Source organism: Zosterops lateralis, assembly GCF_965231275.1.
Source record: "Zosterops lateralis genome assembly, chromosome: 18".
Taxonomy (NCBI): domain Eukaryota; kingdom Metazoa; phylum Chordata; class Aves; order Passeriformes; family Zosteropidae; genus Zosterops; species Zosterops lateralis.
Genome location: NC_139778.1, coordinates 6,139,293 through 6,162,664, shown reverse-complemented (window position 1 = coordinate 6,162,664; position 23,372 = coordinate 6,139,293). Strand labels below are relative to the sequence as shown.

General features: G+C 49.1%; 1 protein-coding gene across 1 annotated transcript in view; it reads left to right on the top strand.

The window, feature by feature from the left end:
- The window catches only part of SHISA6 (shisa family member 6), a gene marked incomplete at both ends in the record, with an annotated part of 168,886 nt that overhangs the window by 35,974 nt on the left and 109,540 nt on the right, over positions 1-23,372 (top strand). The window contains one exon of the mRNA XM_083874483.1: positions 2,161-2,256. Within this exon, the coding sequence (XP_083730609.1) occupies positions 2,161-2,256 (96 nt within the window). The remainder of the gene's footprint in view (positions 1-2,160; positions 2,257-23,372) is intronic.

Below are 23,372 nucleotides of genomic sequence, written 5' to 3'. Positions count from 1 at the left end.
TCCCTCCATCCACACTGGTTTTTCAAAGAATTTGGCATTTTAAAGCATTTTTTTAGACAGGTGGGTGCTGACCCTGGGGTTATTATAATCCAGAACCCACTGCTGGGGCACTGGGGGACAGTGACTGCCCTCAAGGGAAAGAGGGAAGGTTCCAGAGCCTCTCTTAATTCTCACAGGTGAAATTGGGTGGGAACAAACAGCTTTTGGTGTCAGTCTTTGCAAAACAGAGCAGGGCTGTGGAACCCAGTGTGGGTCAGGCTGTTCCCACCTGGATCCTGGATGTTCTCCTGGTCCTGCCCACAGCTGCCTGACCCAGCTCTGCTCCACAGCCCGTGTAGGAAATCAGGGAAAAGTGGAATTTCCCTGGGGTTGAGCTGAATTCCCAGCCCTTGAAGCTACCCCTTTCCTTTCCCCTGCACCTATCTCATCTCTGCCTCTTCCTCAAAAAACAGGAACAGAAAATTTAACAGCGTTAAGAAGGGAAGGGATGATAAAGAATATATGAAAAATTGTCTGTGTCCTTGTTTCAGGGCTTTGCATGGTAACAGGGAGGCAGGATGCTTTTTATTTTCCTTTATTAATGTATTAAAATATTAAAAAGCTGGGTGTCTCTTGAACTCCCTCTGTCATCAGGGACTGAGAAAACTCTGAGGGAATCTTTTGCGGAGGCTTTTGCACTTGAGAAGCTGTGCAGGCTGCCGTGCATGGAGCAGAGCAAAGCCAAGCTAAAATCTAAGTTTGCTGTCCTGCTGTTCATGGGGACATGGGAGCAGGTGGAGCAGGGGTGACATTGGGACAAAATCCCTGTCACCAGGATGCCCTCAGGGGTCTGGCTGGAATCTCTGGATTCCCTTCACCTCTTTCATCTGGAAGGTGTGAGTGAGGCCAGGCCCTTGGGAGAGCAAATGTGGACCTGAGCCAGGGATGAGGCAGTTTCCTGAAGGTTGGGCTGTTTGATTTGGCACTTTAGCGCTTCCCCTCTCAGATCCTGTTCATTCCTGGGCAATTTCCAAAATGTGCAGTTGTTCTTCTCCATCAATCTTTGCCAACAAAGAATTCCAGCTTTGATGTGGCTACAGTTGTCGTTTTATTGCCACTAATGGTGCAACGTGTGTGAGGGTGACAGTAGAGCTGTGTGGCACATCAATAAATATAGAAATCTAGATTATATCTGTATAATATTATGTATTATATATATTAGAAATCTATATTATATATATAATATATATTATATATTATAAATCTATATTATATATTTTATATATTATACATCTGTATGCCATATATATTATAAATCTATATGACATATTATATATATTTATTATAAATCTATCTAGTATATTATATATATAAAAATCTATATTATAAATCTGTATAACACCACAGACAGACTGTGTGAGGGTGTGACAGCAGGGCTGTGTAGCACATAAATAAATACATAAATCCATATTATATCTGTATAATATTATATATTATGTATATTACATATTATAAACCTATATTATATCTGTATAACATTATATATATTATATATTATCTATATTATAAATCTATCTAGTTTATTTATTTATTATAAATATATATTATCTATATTATATATAATGTAAATCTATATTATAAATCTGTATAACCCCACAGCCAGACTGTATGAGGGTGTGACAGCAGGGCTGTGAAGCACATAAATAAATATATAAATCTATATTATATCTGTATAATATTACTATTATCTATATTATAAATTTATATTATAAATCTGTATAATCACACAGCTAGACTGTGTGAGGATGACAGCAAATCTGTGTAGCACATTTATAAATATATATATAATATCTATATATTATTATGTATTATATATACTATAAATCTATATAATATATTATATATTATAAATCTATGTGATATTTATATCTATAATACAGATTATAAATCTATATATAATATATAGATTATAACTCTCTATATTATATATAGATTATAAATCTATATAATCTATATTATAAATCTATATTATATCTGTATAATATTATATATTGCATTATGATGTATTATATTATATTATATTATATTATATTATATTATATCTCTATATTATCTATATTATAAATGTATAAGCACAGAGCAGACTGACTGGAGGTGTCTTTGTTTCCTTCTCCCTGGCAGGCCACTATGGGAAGGATATTTATCGCAGTGGAGGCCCAGATCTCCATAATTTCATCTCCTCCGGGTTTGTCACGTTAGGAAGAGGACACACGAAGGGTACAGTGGAAACCATTTTTTGCTAAATAAAATAAAAACCAAAAAGATTGTTTTAAATCCAAAGCTCTGAGCTGGCAGTGGTGTCAGCCCAGGAAATGTGGCTGCAGGGTCAGTGCTGGGCTTGCAGGACCTGCAGGTCCCGGCAGGGGAATGCCAGGCACCCATTGGCTTTGCGGTGGGACTGTTCCTCCAGCTTTGTGTTTTCCTGGGTGCAGGGGTGCTCCCAAAGGGGAAGGAATGTCCAGCTGGCCCAGGGCAGGCAGTGACCACTTCCAGACTGTGGGTCTGGAGTTCTTTTCTTTGACTTCTGGGCTTTTATTTTATTCTTTATCTATTTATTTCTTTTGATTGGGGTGGGATTATGACTAATATTTTATAAAATTATTTCTTTTTAGCGCTATATTTTCTGTGTTCCTACAACCTGTGATATAATGTACAAACAGGAAAACACAAAAAATATACATATGCTGCTCTGTGTATGTTCTGTGTACATGTACTGTATATAAATATCTGTGGAGAGACAGCTGTAGCCCTTTAAGACAAATAACCAAATACCCAGGGGGGTTCTGGTGACACCAGAGCTGTGTCCTGGTGACACCACAGCCCCGGGCAATGTTTATTGATGACGCTGTTGCCTTTTCTGGTGAGTTTTTCTAGTGTACAGTGAGACGTGCTCTGAGTGTCCTCCTGTCCCCTCCTGCCCTGCCACCGGTGCCCTGGCTGTGCCACTGGGGGTGCATGTGCCATTCCTGTCCCCTTTCGTGTCCCCAAGATTGCTGTACTCCCTCCTAGACACAATGTATGTGGAGATTCCTCTATAGACCAATGTACTGTATGTGGAGCTGTGTCCTCGTGCTCCTGTGTTGTTTCTGTGGATGATCGTGACTCACAAATTATTAAAGGACCTTGATATTTTTTATTTTATTTTATTTTTTTTAATTATTCCTACATTTCCTGCACTTTTTCCAGTTCTCCATGAGTGTCATCCAAAGTAGTGTTGGTTGTGTAGAACTGTCAGAGAAGAAACAAAATATATGTATATTGTCTGTGTATGTCTGTGTGTGCTTAAATAAAGTTTACTGAGGCTGAGGCAGCACCCGTGGGACTTGTAATCCAATATCCTGAAATTCCAGATTTGTGATCCAATACCCTGAAATCCCAATCCTGTAATCCAACACCCTGCAATTCCAGTTCTCCAGTCCAATACCCTTCAATCCCAGATATGTAACCCAATATCTTGGAATTCCAGATTTGTAATCCAGTACAACAGAAATCCCACTCCTGTAATCCAATACCCTGCAATTCCATCCTTGTAATCCAATACCCTGAAATTCCAGATTTGTAACCCCATACCCTAAAATTCCAAATTTGTTATCCAATACCCTCAATTCCAGTCCTGTAATCCAATGCCCTGCAATCCCAGATGTTATCCAATATCCTACAATCCCAGATTTGTAATCCAATACCCTACAGTCCCAGATTTGTAATCCAATACCCTGCAGTCCTGGTTCTATATCCCAATACCCTGCAAACCAATACCCTGCAGTCCCAGTCCAGCTCTGCACTGAGGGAAGGGAAGCAGAGGAACCTCAGGTGGACTGGGAGCTGCAATGGTCCAAGGAAGGACCCATGGGTGACATTTCACACCAGCTGTCCCCATCCCAGGTCATGTCCTGCCACATCAGGAGCAGATTTAGGGTCAGGGAGCAAAGGTACCCCAGCAGTGATGGTCCTTGGAGTGGGGTGTCCTGTTGGCCCCCACCAGGCCCATGCAGATCCCTGGGCAGGGCTGTAAATCCAGCCCTTAGTCTCAGGCAGGTGAGTTATCCTCACTTCAAACCCCGAGGAGCTGGTTTGGGATCCAGCAGATCCCAGTTTGCTGGACAAAAAGCTGTTCCCAGTTCCTTCCCAGGTGAGACCCAAACCTCCTCTCCTTCTTTAGCTGCAAAGCCTCAGGGGCTCTGCTCTCCTGCAGGTGGGCCAGGGGTTTCCACAGCTTTTCCAGAGCACTTTTCCTGTCCCTGGGAAGGTGGGAGAGTGGGCACTGGGAATGCAACCTGGTTATCCACCACAGCCATCAGACAGAGGGTGCTTTCCAAACTGAATAAAAAGCTTCTGTTCTCTGAAGAAATGAAAATTGTGGCTGTTCATAGACATCAGAATGGACTGGCCTTAGAATTCACCTTTTGGCTGCCTTGAACAGCATTATAATGTTCATTTCCAGTTTCTTAATGGCAAATCCCCCCACTGCTGAGTGGTGAGAGTGATGAACACCTCCCACCTGCTGCAGGACCTGCTTGTGCTCATGTGTGGCTTTGTCTTTGTCTGTGACATGACCTGATTGTCTGTTTGTGCTGTCACAGTGGGGACTCGGGGTGTCACAAAGGACTGAGGGTTTTCTATCATTAGGATTGTGCCTGAAATGCTTGGATTTGGGGAAATACTGTGTGACAGATTTCCTGACAGATTTACTGAGTTCAGCTTGAGGTGACCACCCAGTGTCTGTAAGGAGGGGTGAGAGCTTCAGCCAAGGCTTTAGATGAGAGGGTTCTGTGGTATTTTGTCCTATTCCTATTTAGATGAGAGAGTTCTGTGGTATTTTGTCCTATTCCTATTTAGATGAGCAGGTTCTGTGGTATTTTGTCCTATTCCTCTTTTGATGAGCAGGTTCTGTCCTGGTTTATCATATTCCTATCTAGATGAGCAGGTTCAGTCCTGTTTTGCCTTATTCCTGTTTGGATGAGCAGGTTCTATCCTTTTTCAGTTCCAGTCCTTGTGTTACAGTCTTTCCTTCAGCCAAATAACCTCACCCTGTCTTGTGGAGATGGTTCTGCCCCTGGACTCAACAAAGCCCATGAAGTTTCTCTCAATATTTCTCAGCACTGGGAGACACATTTTTGGTGTTTTCTCAGCTGTCTTCTGTGCCATGGCAGAACTCCAAGTGCTGAGTAATATTTAAGAGCTTATCTATTTCGGGCAGAAGACAAAGACGTGAGACATGCCAAAGTACCATGGAGACCAAATCAGCACATTCACACGTCTGACATCCACGGGCTCCTGCAGGGTGGGGATTTGTGTCTCTTCCACCACATCCCACTGGGCAGCTCATCACTGCCTGCCACTCTGAAGCCACTACAAGGCTTGTCCTTCAAGCCATGGGCACTTCCCTCTGCTGTCAGCGTGTCAGGATGATCCAGGGAAGAATCCCAGCTCTCCAGGCCATAGAATTCCCCGTGGTGAGGCACAAGGCAGGGCTGATCTCACCCAGCGTTGGGTAGGAGGAAGTTGGGTGCTCAGTTCTGAGGTAGCAGCTTTTCATTCCATGTGGAGGCAGCTGGGGGACAGCAGCAGCACCTCTGAGGGGTTCAGTGGGTGGGCACAGGGCACCTCTCCTGCCCCAGGGGGGTCTGTGAACCCTCAGAGAGGGATGAGGGATCCCAAATTCCTGTGTGGGAGCAGCTCCTGATGCTCGTGGTGCCATGGGAGTGTTCAGTGCTCAGGGGATGCACATGGGAGACAGGAGCCAGCTCTGTGAGCCAACCTGATTTAAATCTCAGCTTCTTCAGCCTGTCCTGAGCATCCTGACACTGCCTGTGTCCCAGCCTGGCCTGGGCTGTGCTCTCAGGGCTCCCCAGAGCTCTGACACTTACCCAGGCTGGAGGGGATTTAGGATTTACACACCAACACCCCGGGGAGGGAACACATTCACTCCACATTCCTACCCCCATCATATTGCTGAATTTTTGGGTAAAAATGTGATTTGATTTTTTTTTTTTTTTTTTTTTTTTTTTTTTTTTTTTTTTTTTTTTTTTTTTTTTTTCTTTTACTCTCAGTCTCAGACATTGAAAATAGATTCCCGGTGGAATTGAGCTCCTTGAGTTTCAGCAGTCTGGGACAGCAGCAAGAATTCTGTAGAGCAGATGACAATCTCTGTTCAGCACCCAACAGCTCCTTTGTTTCCCCAGTATCTCTGCAAGAGTGTGAAAAACAGAGAGGTTATTTTCTGGAAACAGCAGAATTTCACAGCTGAACTGAGTGCAGGGGCTGGGGGAAGTGAGGCAGGAGGAACAGAGGGGTTTAGACTCTTCTGCAGGGTCATTCCAGAGGGAAAAACAGAACCATTCCTGCAATCTGCCCATCCCCTGTGAGCTTATGCCACATCCTGGAGGAGCTGCAAAGGCAGGGCTGTAGGGGGAACTCAGGAGGAGCCAAATGTCCCCAGAGCCTGCCCAAGAACACTTCCAGAAATGGAACCTCTCCCTCTTGGTCCAAGGCTATGCCTGGATTCCTTGGCAGGTGTGCTCTGAGTCAGGAGCATCTGCAGGAGGCTCTTTCCTTGCTCAGACTTGCTCTGAGGGTGTTCTCAGGAGAAGGAGGAAGGGATGAGCCCCATTTACAGGGGAATGGCTGGGGCTGGCATCACCCTCAGTGTGATGGGGCAAGGTGCAAACCTGCTGGGCACAGCCAGCCTGGTGACTGAGCAGCAAAACTCCCCCCTGTGAGGTTTTTATCTTCTTTTCTTCGTGTTAGAGCTGGGATTAATGCACAGGAGTCACAGTTTTGTGTTCAGACTCAATGTTTATTAACTCTTATCCATAGCACAGTCTCACGAGTCGTGAGCTCTAACTAACAAGATAGGAAATGGAGTATCTCTAACTCTTTCCAAAGTCTCTGCCCTGCTGTCTGTCCATGCTGCAGATGACACAGTCCAGGAGCAGAATGTGGAGGAGTCAGAGCAGTTTCTGAAAACAAACTCGGTGCTTCTCTGTCTCCCCCTTTGCCCTCAGAACCAGTCTGAAAGGTACAGAATGTAATATCCAACACAGACAGAACAGATAACTGGGGATACTGGAGAATACTGGGGATACAAGCATCAAAAAGTCACCTCAGGACACCACCAGCCATGGGAGAACAGGGTGGGACAGGGGCTGGCACCACTGTCCCCTCTGTCACATCCCTGCTTGTCCTTGGGACACGCCAAACCCAGCCCCTCTTACAGCCACCAGCTCGGGCCCAGTGGTGCTGCTGCTCCATTGGCATGTAAATAGCATTCAGGGATGAATGGGAGAAAAGAGATTTATTAATTTGCTGCTCATTAGCGGTTTGAGAGTCCTGATTTCTCCCTCCAACACCGCCCTGGCTCCCCGCTGTCATGGCTGGCTCCCCGTGGCTTGGCTCACAGCTCCGTGTTCCAGTTACTTCCCCACAGCGCTGCTTTGTCCCCTTAATTTGTTATTTTGGGCTCTTATATTACACCTGTCACAACTTCCTCGGCCCGGCACAGCTACAAAACCCGCAGTGAATCAGCTCCAAGCTGGGATTTACTACCTGCCCCCATGATTAGTAACCCACACTTGCAGCAGACTCATTATTACAGGCAAAGGCAGGACTTTGAGGATCTTTTTTTTTTTTTTCCCCTCGTACCTGCACCTGTAACTTGCCACAAATAGATTTTCAAAGACTGAGGGTTAGGTGTGCTAGGGCCTTTTGCTCATTAAACACTTTTTAGACATGCCATCAACAGGGAGCTGTGGAGCCTGAGCCCACTGCATCCCAATGAAGCACTTTCTGTTTATCCTGGACAATTTTGGATGGGTTTTTGACGGTGCCTCGAGGAGGGTGTGCCAGAGATCACCCGCATCCTGATTCTAGATTAATCCCAAGCCTTGCATATTCCTCCTCTTAATTGTATTGACTGGGAAATCGGGTGATTGGGATGTGGAGAGGGGCCTGGGAGCCGTGCAGGAAGATTCCATGACGCAAGAGGACATTTCAAGCTGCTCTGAATTATTTAACTGCCCTCAGACATGGCCGGTCCATTTCTCAGCAGGCTCTGGACAGCTCTGGTTTTTATAGCCCTCTGTGGGAGGAGAGGGGGAGGCCATGGAAAACATTCCAGGGGCTGCAGCTGCTGTGGGAAGGGGTGAGGGCAGAATCCCCTGGGTCCCTGGTATCACCTTCTGATATAACGGAGGTGAAGGGCTGGTGTCCCTCTGTCCCAGACCAGGCAGAGACATGGACAGAGTGTTTTGGGATGTGGCTTTCCAAGCCAGCACTGCCAGCAACCAGCACAAGGGCTGGCAGCTGCTCTGAGAGCCTCCCTGGAGCTCCTTGTTCTTACAGTTGCAGGGAAATGGCCACGGAGCACAGGGATCACTGCTGGAGCAGGAGATCCAGGAGATTCCTCCTGTGGCTGCTGCAGAGCCAACTGGGAGCTGGAAAGAGAGCCTTTTCCACAGACAGCTTCGCCACTTTTTGTCTCTTGGAGGTCCCACTGCTAACCCAGCCACTGGTTTTGGTGGTTTTGACTTGGCCTGATCACAGGGGCTTCCTGGCGGACAAGGACAGGACTGGGGTTGTCTCTTCTTTCTCTCTTAGAGACAGTGAAAGCCAAAATCTTGTGTTTGAGGCAGGGAAAGGCCACCAGGGCCAGGATTAGCCAGGTGTTCTGGCATCTGGGAGGTCACAGGGCTTCCCTGGCTTTGTATGTGCCAGACCCAGAGTGTGGCACTAGCCTTCCCCACTGCTGAGGGCTCCCTGCCCCCCTGCCGAGGTAAATCCCTCAAGTTTTCACTCCACTGGTTCCCCATCTTCTGCCCAGCCCTACAAGCTGCATCCAGCCCTCTGCTGGGTTCCATAGATGGGTTTCAATCACCTGAAACCCCAGAATGGATCCTTCTTCTTTCTGCCATGCCAGAGCATCACTGACAGTGGCTGAGAGGAGAAGAAAGCAGCCCTGCCTATCACTGCTGCCCTTTCCCGGGGAGTCTGTCAGCTCTCAGGGATGTTTTGGCAGATATCTTTGAAAGCTGAGCTGAAAGCTAGGGAAGAGCTGGCAGGTACAGCCCAGCTGTCTGTGAAACTGGAGCTGCAGCTGCTTGCCACAAGCTCCTCTTTGAAGAACGTGTTTTTTTCTCTATTTATGATCAATAGCCGTTGTATAAAAAGCCCTTATGATTTCTTGCTGTGGTGTCGCTGAGGATCTCAGGCTGGTTCTCTCCCCAAACAGGGAATTTAACCTCAGTGAAGGCTGATTCTAGAGCTGGATTGATGTGCCCTTGGCAGGGCTGCATTCACTCTTAATCCTGCTTGCCAGTTGTAAATAAGAAATTCAAATATTATGAAAAGACTAGAGACTGCTGGGAGCAGGGAGGGGACTTTGCACAGAGATCTGTAATTCTGAAGCATCTGTGATCTTTCCACAACAACATGGTCAGGGCTTGGCAGGTGGAGAGCTTGAGCACTCCCAAAAATCTACTGCTACGCCAAAACCAGTGTGTTGTGCACAGCTTATCTGCCAAAATTCCTTGGGAGAGGCTCCTTGGGATGAACTCATCATGAGAGAAGTGTTTTTGGAGACACAGGGCTCAGGTTTGCCTTCCAGGTTGACTTTCTATGGATGGTGCTCACACCCAGGGGAATGATTTGGCCTTAGGAGCTGCTGAGCATGCTTCAATAGTGAAGACAAGAGTGGATATTGCAGGGGTGTGCCCAGCAAATGCCACAGCAGTGATTGCACACAGGCCAGGAGAGCCAGACTTGAAATTCCTGCCCGGTTTTACTCTTTGGCACAGATTTATCTTCACCCCTTGGCAGCAGGTGAATCTCTTCCTGCGACCAGTTTGTATTTTGGCAGTGTCTGAAGGCCACAGGCTGAAGATGGGAACCAAGATTCCTGTGGAATCATAGAATCATGGAATGGTTTGGGTTCCAGGATCCAGGGAGAGCTCAGAGCCCCTTCCAGGGCTCCAGGGGAGCTGGAGGGGGCTGGGGACAAGGGAAGGTTCCACTCAGCCCAAGGCATTGGGTGGGAGAAGGAGACTTCACCTTTTGAGAGGGATTTTCCTCTGCTCAGCTCCTGCTGTAGCTGGGACAGCTCTTTCCTTCTCTGACAGCACCTCCACTCCTCCCAGAACTGCACTAAGCCCATTGCACCATCCCCACTCTTCAGGCAGTGCTTTTAAAACTCCTCAGGGATTTAAAACTCCTCAAGAAGTGGCCATCACTGAAAATGTCTTGTCACAGCAGTGTGGCCTCATTGCTCAGATACAGACAGGATCAGGTCCCCAAAGCCTTTCCTGGGTGACAACATCTCTGCCAGGCCATGCCTTGAGGCTGCCAGGGTGTCCCCAGGGAGCAGAGCTGCCACAACCCACACCTGGGGCATGCTGGGGCTTGGCTCAAACCTGGGGGGTTCTGTCTGCCAGGTGAAAAATGAGGAGCAGCTCTTTCCCTCTGCTCCAGGAGTGGCTGCACAGCATGGAGCAGCATTCCAGCCCAGAGAAGGGGGATCCATGGAGCAGGATTTGCCCAGGGATCCATGGAGAGGGTTTGGCCAGGGATCCATGGAGCAGGGTTTGGCCAGGGAAAGGAGATCCATGGAGCAGGGTTTGGTCAGGGACTGATCTTCTCATGGCACTTTTTCTTCCTCTTGGAGAGTCCTGCCAGTGAGGGAATGAGCAGAGAGCTGGGCATTGCCAGTGGCTCCTGTGGTGCTACACAGCCCTGGAGCACAGCCCAGTTCCCCAGCCACAGAGCTGAGCCCAAGTCCAGTTCCTGCCAATAGCTGAGAGTTTGTTATGGATTTCAATGGCACTGCCTTGGACCTGCTGCAGAAAATCCACTTGTGTGTGAATGCAGAGCAGCTCATGGTGCTGCTGCACACCTGCCTCTGGTGAAAAGGGGGTTTGTAGTTCCCCTCTAAGCCAGGAATGGATTCAAGATGTTAGAGCCTTCTTCTCTCCTCTCCTCTCCTCTCCTCTCCTCTCCTCTCCTCTCCTCTCCTCTCCTCTCCTCTCCTCTCCTCTCCTCTCCTCTCCTCCCTTCCCCTTCCCCTTCCATCCCCACTTTCTATACCCAGAAGAGGTGCAGGGTGGTTGCTGCTCCCTGACTCCAGGATTTTGCTGCTGGGAGTTTGTTCAAACCCTGGGATCAGTGCAGGACCAGACTGAGCTCAGGGATCACCTCCCAGCTACAATAAGGAAAATATTTGTGCAGCCAGAGAGCCGCAGCTCTGCTGAGCCCAGCTGTCCTTCAAACCCCATTTCTGAGCTCTGTGTGTGGCAAGACCTGTGCTGACAATTCCTGAACTGCTCTTTGCAAACACAGCCCTTCCACATTTTCTCCAGGTGTTCCACTCTTTCCTCCTCTTGCCCTGCCATCACACTGCCCCTGTTGTTTCAGATGTAACACCAGGCTTTGTTCCCAGGTACAAGGAACTGGTATTAATTTCAGATCTGCTCAGATAGCAGGAGTGCACAGGCTATAAAAGGCAAGGCCTCATCTTCATTTTAAAGCAGGAAACTAAAAATAGAGCCAGTTCAAATATAGGTGATGAGAAGAATCTGAGGTTTGGATTAGGAGGTAGAATGGGAATTAAGGCTTTGAAAGCACCTAGTGAAGTGTCTGTGCTGGAGGGAGCTGTGGATAAAAGTTTGTGATGTAGATTTGGGCCAGAGAAGGCAGTTGGGTGAGTTCTGCTCCTCCTCTCTCTATGTGGAAGGCGTGGATGGGAAAAGGCTGGGGTCAGCAGAGAGAGCAGGCAATGCTTTTGTCCCAGGGTGTCACCCGTGGGTGTCACTGCCACTGCCTTCAGTGGGGTCAGGGGTGCAGCACACAGAGCACAGGTCCCGATGCTCCAGAGGAGAGGAAGACAGGCAGAGCCACAGCCAGAGTCACTAAACGGGGAAATGATGCCTTAAATTTCAGCTTTCATGTATTTCAGGTTCTGTGCTGCCCAAGGGTGCAATTCTGAGCTCACAGTCAGTGTCACTCATCTCTGCACAGAGCAGGGACACAAAATAAATCCTTTTCCTGCTGCACACCAAGGACAACTGGGACAAGTTTTCAGGCCCAAAAGCACAAATAAGGGTGGCTGAAGGGAGGAACAAGAAGGATGGGACCTCATAACCTGGAGCTGGAATTGGACAATTAAACCCCAAGATGCAAATGGACCAAAACTTATCAAAGTGTGAGACCTGGTGACCATTTGTCCATTTTGTGACCATTTTGTGTCCACCTTGGGTGTAGCCCTGGCCAGGCTCTTGTCCTGCCCAAGGTGTGTCCTTAAAGGTCTTTTGATAAATCTCTACTTTATTCTCTTAGCTCTGTCCAGTCTCTGTTCCAGCTCAGCCTTCCCAAGGCATCAAGAGTCGTGAGGGCAGCTGTAGGAATGTTCAGCCCTGAGGGTGAAGTTCTTCAGGCTTTGGGACTGCAAGAACCCCCCTGAGCTGCTGCTGCCCCTCAGCTCCCAGGGCTGGGCTCTACCCTGTGAGCAGCTCACACTGTGCACCCACAGCCTGCCAGAAATACCCTGAGCTCGGCCCAGTTTGCTGTGAGCTGAGGGAAACTGGGCCAGCCTGGCTGAGGGGAGCAGGAGCTGCTCGAGGAGGGCTTGGGTCACCCTGAGAACCCGGGCTGGGGACAGAGCTGACACCTCCACACCTCCCTGGGGCTCTGCTGAGGGGATACTGACCTTGGTGACTCCTCACCTTCTCCTCCTCAGGGCTTCCTGACCTTTCTGCAGCTCAGGGGGTTTTGGGTGCAGGTGCAGCTTTGTCCTGTGCCCCACACAAGCCCAGAGCTGTGGCTGCTGAGAGCTCCCAGCCCACTGAGCACAGCCAGTCAGGGCAGCTCAGAGCCTGCTGGGCTTACCCAGCCTGTGCCCATGGTGGTCCCTGGTAGCCACAGGGGCTCAGCAGGGAGGGTGTTCTGCTTTCTGCAGGCTCCAGACATCTCTGGTGACTTTGCTCCTTGGTGTCCCCGGGAGCCAGAGGCTCTGCTGTAGGGGACACCCCACATCCCAGAGAAGTCCCAGGGAGACTCATCCCAGCCATGTCTGGCTCCTCCAGTGCCTCCCAGGGTGATTGACCCAAAGGAGACCTCTCAAGGATCTCCAGCTGGGGGATCCCTTGACAAATTCATTATCAGATCCCTTGGGACAGAAGCCTCCAGCCTTGGGGTGGGTATGAACCACCAGGAACAGAGAGAAGGAACAAAACTCAGTGCCTTTGGGCTGTTCTTTAGCCCTCTCTGGATAAGGAATCACCCACAGGAGGTGCAGGAGCCACAGAGAGGTTTCTCTTCCCCATCTCCATCCAAACAGGGTTGATCCATCCTGCAGCTGGCACAGAACTGGGCTCCAAAGAGGATTTTCTTGTCCTGCTGGACAAGATGGGACTAAAGTTTAGCTTGTTGAGCCCAGAAGAGGGGACTGGGAGATGTGGGATCATCCTGCAGCAGCGTGCTGAGGGCAGATCACAGGGAAGGGGAAGGACAGAGCCAGGAGTGAGGAGTTCTGCCAGGGAGGGGTTTAGGGAGGGAGATGTGCAGCTCTGAGCTGGGGAACTCTGCAGCAGCCTGCCATGAGGGCAGGCCCAGGAGCTCTGCAGCAAGGACTGGTCACTCCCCACAGGAACACTCTGTCCCAGCAGCTGTGCCACCAGGCTGGCAGGGCACATCCCTTCCCCTCCCCTGGCACTCCCTGAGGAGCTCTGGGGCCCAGCAGGGACAATGTTCCTCTAATGAACCTGCTCCAGCCAGCCTGAATGCCTGATGGGGAGAGGAATAAAGGACATTTTCCCAGAGAAGGTAGATTTATTGGTGCCTTTGTAGTTCTGTTCTGAAAGCACAAATAATATCCCTGAAGAAGTAGCACGGAGTCCATCAGCTTCCAGCTGCTCAGACCTTCCCTGAGCTGTCTGTTCCCATCCTCGTTCTTCAGGAATTGATTGACTCAGAGATAAACAGATCAGGCCATTTCTTTTCTCTCCTCCAAACCCTCTGCTTTTCCTGCAAGGTGGGTCCTGTGCCTCAAATATCAAATCTCCAGAGCTCTCCAGAGAGGGGAGAAAATCCTGGCAGGGAAAACAGGAGGGCAGCAGACACCTGGGGCTGCTCCCTGCCCCACATCCTCCTCCTCCTCTCCCAGGTGATCCAAACCCTTGCAAGGCTCAGGGCTCAGACATTGGTCCTATGATGACCAATCATAGGACTGACCAATACTCCCAGATAATGAGATCCATGTTAATTAGCACCTAAAACCAGGGCTCTTAGCCTGAACCATTTGGCATTTAGTCGTTGTGTCCCCACACTCTGGGCCAGCTCCTGAAATCCTACTGGGGCTGCTCAGGGGGTGACAAACCTGGGGTGGTGACAAACACCCAGTGCCAGCAGAGTTTAGCAGAAAGCTAGGCTCAGGATGCTAGTAAGAGCACTGGGATACCAGGGCTGGCAGCACCCAGAGTGGATTATCTCCATTCTCCTGGGACAAGGGATTCCTCATAAAAGGGATTTTGCACTCCTACAGTGTTTATTCTTGAAAGCAAATCCCAAGGTTACAACATCAGCACTACACAGTTCCTTTCCCTGCAGCAAAACAGGGCAGCCCTGAGAGCCCAGCTGGTCCCAGTTCAGCTGAAATGTGGTAACTCCAGGTTCCTCCTCTGCATAGGAACTGAGCCCTTTGATGGGCTCCTCTGATGTCCACCAGCTGCAAAAAATATTCAAGGCAGCACCACCGAAGTAAAGTCTGGAGCAAACAGCCAATGTCCCATGATCAGCACTGGGAGGGATGGCTCCTGCCTGGCAGAGGTGAAGTGAAGCACAATTCTCCCTTCTTGAACAGGGTGAGGCCAAACAGGCCTTTATTCTGTCATGGACAGCCTGGGCCAGGTGGCATTTTCCTGCCTGAAGGGAGGCAAAGAAATTCCAGCTCTTTTTAGGAAAGAGGCTTCAGTTTGCAGAGGAGGACGAGGCCTATTCCACAGGTTCCCACCCTTGTGCTGCTTTGAACCAAAGGCAGCACCAAAAATCAGCATAAAATGGCCAAGCCCATGAGCTGCAGGGTTGGAAAAACCGGGGCGGGCCGGGGGGGGGGGGGGGTGTGTTGTAGTTTTTTGCTTTGTTTTTTTCTTTTTTGTCACCAGGGAAACAGAAATGACAAATGCTTTTGATTTGTAAACGTTTCCCACAGATATTTTTGGCCTAATGGTGAGAAACAAAGCATTTGTGGGTTGGAGTTCCACACTCCCTGATTGCCTGCCCAGAGTGAAGGTGGCAATGCTGGGCTGGAGGCACAGGTGGGGCTTTGTGTGGATGGATTTTTGTCATTCTGACAGAGTCCATCTGTACAAAGTGACAAAGTTGATGGACAGAATAGACATGGTGATGTCTGTGCCCCCTCTGCTCCTCACAGCTCCTGCTGGATGGGAGCTGAAAGTGATTCCTCAGTGGAAAGGGGGATGTTGCTGAATCTGTCAAAGGTACTTTAGTTTAAAGCTGTGCTATCTCAAAAGATTACCATTTTAAAAAGAGCCACTTGCATGTTTACAGTTCTTTTCTTCCCCATTACTTTAAATAACTAATCTCTCGCTGTTGCTGTAAAACAAAATTACTGTTTAGAAAATTACTCTTGAAAAGTCTGCAGCACAGATTTAAAGATATTCCTTCAGAACATCTTCTCTCAGCTCCTGGGCTGGCTCCATCCCAGGAACTGTCACCCTCTCCTTGGGTAGAGCCACCAAGATGTGTCACAGCAGCCCTTGTGGCATCTGGAAGGCCATTATAGTTTTATTTTATTAAAAGAGCCTTGTTTGTTCCTGTCTAGGTGCCTTTGTAGGGAAAAAAAAGAGGTTGCAGGAATGTCACAGAATTCCAGGATGGTCTGGATTGGAAGGGAAGCTAAAGATAATCCAGTTCCACTGTCCCAGGCTGCTCCAAGCCCTGTCCAGGGACACTTCCAGGGATCCAGGGGCAGCCACAGCTTCTCTGGGAATTCCATTCCAGTCCCTCCCCACCCTCACAGGGAGGAATTCCTCCCTATTAGGTTTCCCCTAATAAAATACCTGTTCAAACCCCTGTTTTTCTGAATATCTTAAAGATGAATCCTTTCCTTCTGTTTTGATTTGCCAAGTTAATCTGGAAGGAAGTGAACTGAGGAGCTGGGACCTGCCAGGACTTCCCTTAGCCACGTTCCAGGAGCTCCTGTTTAGCTGGAAGGATAAATCCTGCTGGGATGTCTGTGGAAGTGTCTTGTGAAGAGGAAAGCTCTTTGATTTTCCTGTTGCTATTTGTCAAATGCAAAGGACTGTGTAAAAAAAAATAATTTTCGGCCTTCAGAACTCCTCTCCTTTGTCTCTGCTTTTGATGTCTGAGGAGAAAATAGCCCTGTGAAGCAACTCAATTTCTTCAGAGCTATTAACAAGTCTTTCAGGGTCCCAGGGTGACATAACAGGTCTGGTCTGACTCATTCCATTTAAGAGTGTCTCCTTCCAGACAGAAATAGCTCAGTGTGCAGCCATAAAAAACATGAATCAATTAATGTCTTCTATTAACTAGAAATGCAGATAAATCTCCTCAATCGTGGGAATGCAAATTCCTGGCTCCTCTTCCTTCTCCCTCCCCAGTGCTCTTTGTATTTGGCTTCTCCCTGAATTGATCTTTTCTGGATGTTGACTCCAGGTCCATGTGGTTATTTTTTTTTCCTGCTGATCTCGGGCGCTCTGGGTTGCAGCAAGTTGTGTCAAAGAGGCCCTGGGTGCCACTCCAGGAGATCTTTGTCCTGCTCCCCGTGCAGTCAAGGGCTTTGAGTCCACCAGACACTCCTGGATTTTCACATTTCAGCTGAACTGGGACCAGCTGGGCTCTCAGGGCTGCCCTGTTTTGCTGCAGGGAAAGGAATTGTGTAGCACTGATGATGTAACCTTGGGATTTGCTTTCAAGGATAAACATTGTAGGAGTGCAAAATCCCTTTTATGAGGCGTCACTTGTCCCAGGAGAATGGAGATAATCCACTCTGGGTGCTGCCAGCCCTGGTACCCCAGTGCTCTTATCAGCATTGTCTCAGATAACAAACTTGCTGTACTTGGGAATCATGGGATTCTGATAAATAAATTTTAAAAAATCTGATAAATCAACAAGTTAGAAAGGCTCCCAACACGATTCCCAGTGACTGAGCAGCTCTTCAGGCTAATAAATCCCGCTGGGGTTATGGTGTGTCCCAGGAGCAGCTCCTCAGGCTAACAAAGCCTGCTGGGGTTATGGTGTATCCCTCCTGCCCATTCTGGGATGGTTTATCCCCAGCTCCAGCAGAGCTGAGGGACTGAACAAGCCCCATTCTGATGAGATTCCAGGGCTGAGGGTATGATGAGTCACACAGGACACACCAGCTCCAGCTGGAATTCCACACCCAGGGCTTGGATCACAGGCTGGAGGTGACACCGGGGCTGCCACTGGAGGGATAAAGGAGGCATTCCCCTCTAGGGGGGCTCAGGGTCACTGGGCTGCAGAGGATCCACAGAGCTGCAGGAGTGGTGGAGATCAAAGCTGAGCTGTGCAGTGCCCCAGACCAGGCTGACACACACAGAATTCACAGAATCACCAGGTTGGAAGAGACCTCCAAGATCGAGTCCAACCCAGCCCTGATACCTCAACTAAACCCTGGCACCCAGTGCCACATCCAGTCTTGTTTTAAATACATCCAGGGATGGTGACTCCACCACCTCCCCGGGCAGACCATTCCAATATTTAATCACTCTTTTCATGAAAAACTGTTTCCTAATATCCAACCTGTATTTCCCTTGGTTCAGCTTGAGGCTGTGTCCTCTCCTTCTGTCAGTGCTGCCTGAAGAAAGAGACCAACCCCACCTGAGCACAGCCACCTTTCAGGGGGTTGTAGAGAGTGTTCAGGTCACCTCTCAGCCTCCTTTTCTCCAGGCTAAACAACCCCAGCTCCCTCAGCCATTCCTCACAGGGTTTGTGTTCATGCAGGAGCTGCAGGAGCTGAGTTCAGTGAGATTCTGAGCAAACTCTGAGGTTGTGTGGGGCTGGGGGTCCAGGAGGCAGCAGGACCTTGTGGCAGGGGAGGGAGGGGGCACAGAGCAGGGTCCTCTGGGGACATGAGCAGCCAAAGAATCCCAGGATGGTTTGGGTTGGGAGGGACCTTAAAGCCCATCCAGTGCCACCCCTGCCATGGCAGGGACACCTTCCACTGTCCCAGGCTGCTCCAAGCCCCAGTGTCCAACCCGGCCTTGGACACTGCCAGGGATCCAGGGGCAGCCACAGCTGCTCTGGGAATTCCATTCCAGCCCCTCCCCACCCTCCCAGGGAAGAATTTCTCCCCAATATCCCACCTCATTCTACTTCCTTCATTTTAAAGCCCTTGTCCTGTCCCTCCATCCCTTGGAAATAATCTCTCTCCATCTTTCCTGTAGCTCCTTCAGGTACTGGAAGGAAAAAAAAAAAATCCATGCAACAAGTGAAGTGTTCCATCTGTGTGAGGCAGATCTGGAAAAGGGGAATTCCAAGGACATTTGCAGTGTCATGGACTCAGAATTCAACCCCAGAGACCAAATAATTTCCTCCTGTTCCCTTCCTCTCCGTATGTTGGGGGAGAGGAATCCCATCTCTTTGTCCTGTCCTCTCGGAGAGGAGATTTCAGTCATCTTTAGGGTCAGTTTAAACACCAAAGCTTCGGTATCTGTCTGGCAGCTCCTCTTCACCTGCCGCTGGGTGATAATGACTTGAGGAATGGAATTAATTAGGCTGAACCCTTCTGAGCTTCTTGTATCTCTCAAGGTGGATTTTTCTCTTTTTACCTTTTTAATACTCAGAGAAAGAAAAAAAAAATCCCTTTCCTAGTAAGAAATAGCAAGGAAAGGATTTATCTGTATTTTATTAACCATTTAATTGCTTTCAAGAGGGGTTTGGTGGGGCATTCAGGGTGTCCATGTTTTCTTCCACTTTTTATTCTTAGATCAAAGAGCAAAAGCTCTGAACATCCAAAACTTATTTTCTTCCACTTTTTTTAGTCTTAGACCAAAGAACAAAAGCTCAGAACACCCAAAATTCTCTCAATAAACCCCTTTGGAGTGAATCACTGGACTTCCTAAGGCTGTTCCCTGTCCTGGGGATGCTCTGGGTCTCACAGAATCACAGAATCACCAGGTTGGAAGAGACCCCATCCCCATTTTGGGGGCTCATTTAACACTTTTCCTTCCTGCTGGAATGAACGAAACCCCGGATGCCTTCCCAACCGGTGCACCAAACGCTGCCCTCAGACCCAGCTCCACTCCCCGAGGGCTTTTGTTGCTGAGATCCCTCTGGAGGAGTCTGAATCATGATCTCATCAGAGACAATAAAACGCTCAAGAGGCTCTCAAGTGCTGGGTTTAAGCTGCTGTCAGGGAATGTGCCCGTTAACACGGAGCAGCGCACTCTCCATTCCCACACATATCCCTCAGCTCAGTCCTCGAGTCACCCTTGCTCTGGATTAATTTGGGGTCAGACCAATCCAGCATTGACACATTAATTGGCACGTTAATGCCAAAATCAGGGGATTACCAAGGAGGTGAAGGGTAATGAACGATCCCACTAAGAAAACATCCATTATTTATGCGGGCTCGTGGGCATTCAAATCACTTTTCCGAATAAAAAACGCCGAGCCAGAAGACACGGGGGATAAAACCATGGAAATAGCAACAAGTTCGGGATGAAAAAGAATTTTTAAAAAATTCCACTTTTTCCTTGAAAATATCGCTTGAATAAAAAAAAGTGAGGCTTTCATCTAAGTCCCCATTTTCCTTCAGAGGGAAAACTGCCTTTTCACATTATTCCCTGTATCAGAAAGGAGTTGATTTCCCAGGCTGCCAGTGCAGCCCACGTTACTGAGCCACAGCACCAGCACGGTTTACCCTGATTCCGAGGAGGAACAGCTGGCACAGCTCCACTTGAGCTGTTGATGGTCTCCAAAAAAACCCCCTCGTGAGTTTTGGTGCTTCGGTCTGAGGTCAGTGGGGTTCATTTGAGGCAGAAACAGATGAGGGGATGAGGATGAGGCTGAGCTCTGCACCCTCAGTGCTCTGGAGATGGAGCCAGCCCCAGATGAGCCCCTGCCTGCTCTGGAGGCACAGAAGTAGCAGCAAGGGCTACAAACCCCTGGATTGATGTCCCCGGCCCTGCTCAGGGACCCCTCACAGCGACTCCATGGCAGATCCCACCCTCTCAGCCCTGGGGGCACATCTGGGGTGATCCTGCCCCTCTGCCCAACCCTGGGAGCACATTTGGGGTGATCCTGCCCCTGTGCCAGGGTCAGTGCTGTGTCCACAGTGGGATGCAGTGGCAGCTGAGTGCATTAAATGGATATAAACTGCAGCTGAGGGCTCTCAGGTTGGCTGCAGAGGGTGTGATCCGAATTATTCAGCAGCAACCAAAGACTGGGATTGCTAAGGACTTGTCTGAGGAGGATTTCCTCACCCCTGGCAGTGTCAAAGGCCAGGCTGGATGGGGCTTGGAGCAGCCTGGGGCAGTGGAAGGTGCCCCTGGATGGGCTTTAGGCTCCCTTCCAACCCAAACCATTCTGTGATTTTCTGATTCATTTGTAATTATTATGATTATTATTGTTGACTAAGGGAGTTTCAGTAGGACCTCAGTGAGCTCAGAGCTTTGATCTGCACTCTGTGGCTTCAGGAGAGGGAGCTGCTCCCCAAAATGCTGAGAATTTCAGTGGTGATGGCACAGAAAATGTTGTTACACCCAATTTAAACACGTGAGAATTGCAGTGGCCCCAGAGCCAGGCCTGGAGTCTGAGTTCAAACACTCAGATCAGGGCGGGATGGACTGAAATTGGCCCATTTTCCTCCATTGCAACAAAAAACCCCCTGGAATTATCAGTTAGGATGGGGCTGCAGGTGCTCAGAGAGCTGAGGTGGGCAGGACAATTCCCCCAGTGACCAGGGCCAGTCCCAGCTGTGACCCCACTGAGCTCCTGTCCCAACAATCCAGCTGCTGGGACACGTGGGGACACTGCAGCCTTCAGAGCCACCACCCCAGTGCCACAGGGGTGATGGCACCTGTTCTGCTGGGCTGTGCCCCCCTCCTCCTGCCAGCCCTCTGCTCGGCTCTGCTTACACAACCACAATTAACATCCGGGCTGTAATTATTGCTATTATCAGATTACGGGCATTATTCTCCTTCCAAGGCAGCGTTTTTGTCTCCTGATTATGGTGTTTGTGTTGTGACCACGGTGCAGATATGGGAGCCAGATGCTCTGCCTTGCTTCAGAGCTCCCTTATGCTGCCACATCCCCTGTGAAAAGTCAGCCCTCACCCCCGAGCACTTAACCTAATTAGAGCAGAAAGACCCACATCATCTTCGGCTACCAGCAGCTTCAGGAGCAAACCCCCCACTCTTCAGGGTATTCAAGGTCACTTTGCCACATTTCCCAAAGATTTGGGAGGATTCCCAATGTTCCCAATGCCTGTTGTCCCCGTGCTGTTCCCCTCCTGAGCCACACTCACAGCCAGGCAGGTGTTTGTATTGCAAACCCTGTTTGTGTTTATCCCTAACAGGTATCCTTTCACTTGAAGGCGAGTTTTTAAAATCCCAGGCTATAAATAAGTGACTGAAGGAGAAAGATGTTGAGAATAAGAGACATTGAGGGGCTGGAGTGTGTCCAGGGAAGGGAACAGAGATGAGGAAGGGGCTGGAGCCCCAAGAAGGGCTGAGGGAACTGGGAAAGGGGCTGGAGAAAAGGAGGCTCAGGGGGGACCTTGTGGCTCTGCACAACTGCCTGACAGGAGGGGAGAGCCGGGGAACAGGGACAGGAGGAGAGGGAATGGCCTCAGGCTGGGCCAGGGGAGGCTCAGGGTGGATATTGAGAAAATTTCTCCATGGAAAGAGCTGTCAAGAAATGACAGGGGCTGCCCAGAGAGGTGGTGGAATCACCATCCCTGGAAGTGTTCAAAAACCATGTGGATTTGGCACTTGAGGCCATGGATTAGTGGTGACCTTGGTGGTGTGGGCAGCCACAGCTTCTCTGTGCCAGGGCCTCCCCACCCTTCTAGGGAAGGATTCCTTCCCAACATCCAACCTGAATTTCCCCTCTGTCAGTCTGAACCCATTCCCCCTTGTCCTGTCACTTCCATCCCTGATCAGGTCCCTCTGTGTGTTCCCTGCAGCCCCTGGCAGGGCTCTGAGGTCTCCACACAACCTTCTCCTCTCCAGGCTGGACAATCCCAGCTCTCCCAGCTTGGCTCCACAGGGGAGCTGCTCCAGTCCCTTTATCAACCTCCAGCTCTCCTCTGGCCTCACTCTTGTCCTTGCTGTGCTGGGGACACCAGAACTGGGCACTGTTCCAGGTGGGGTCTCCCCAGGGACAGAATCCCCTCCCTGGCCCTGCTGCCCACACTCCTTTGGGCATAGTTGGATTTCTGGGCTGGGTTAAACTTGGGTTCAGAGAATGTTGTAATTTCTGCCCACAATCCTTTGGATATTCCAGCACATCCCTCCAGCAGGAGATCCTGGGACCACCAATCCCACCTTTTCCCTGCTGAAGCCAGCAGCACAGCTGGTACTGGTTTTACTAAGAGCAGAATTAGGCTGAGTTTTTAAAAGGGACCGTCTAATTCTCAGTCTGGATCCCCCTGGAGCAGGTCCAGCATGTGGAGTGGCCATTTGCAGTGTAATAACACAGAGATGGAATTATTGTTCCCTGAAATCTATACATATTCTTCAGATCTGCCAGTTTCTATTAGAATGCTGTAGAAGCCCTGGGAGAATGACGGCATTTTTATCCAAAAGGTTAAGAAAAACATAATGAATGGAAAAGATGAGCTGTGACAGAACTGAAACAGGAATTTTTCAACTTTTGAAAAACATCCAGATATTTAAGGCCTTTTAAATGAACTTGAGATGCTGTGTGAAATCCATTTGGTATGGAAACACTGAAATGCACTTTTTAAATTCCAAGTAAACCAACCTTTAAAAAAACCCCACAACATTCCACAAACATTTTTCAAGGAGTCAGCACAGTGTGTCTGGAACATGCTCCTGCAAAGTCCCAGCTTGGCAAAATCAAACCTTGTTGGCCTCCCTTCCTCTCATTCTGGGAGCAGGATGGGGTGAGCTGCCCCTGGGGCAGGTGTGGACACACCGCAGCTCCCAGGGGATGTTCCTTTAGGAGCTCACACCTCTGTGAGCCACTCTACCTGTACCATGGGAGGTCATTTCCCTGCTCAGCAGTTGCTGGGCTAACAGGGAATGTCCTTCAGCTGGGTTTTTTTGGGTATGACACTTTGCCCATTCTGTGCTGCTCCTTGCAAAGGGGGCATTTCCTGCCAT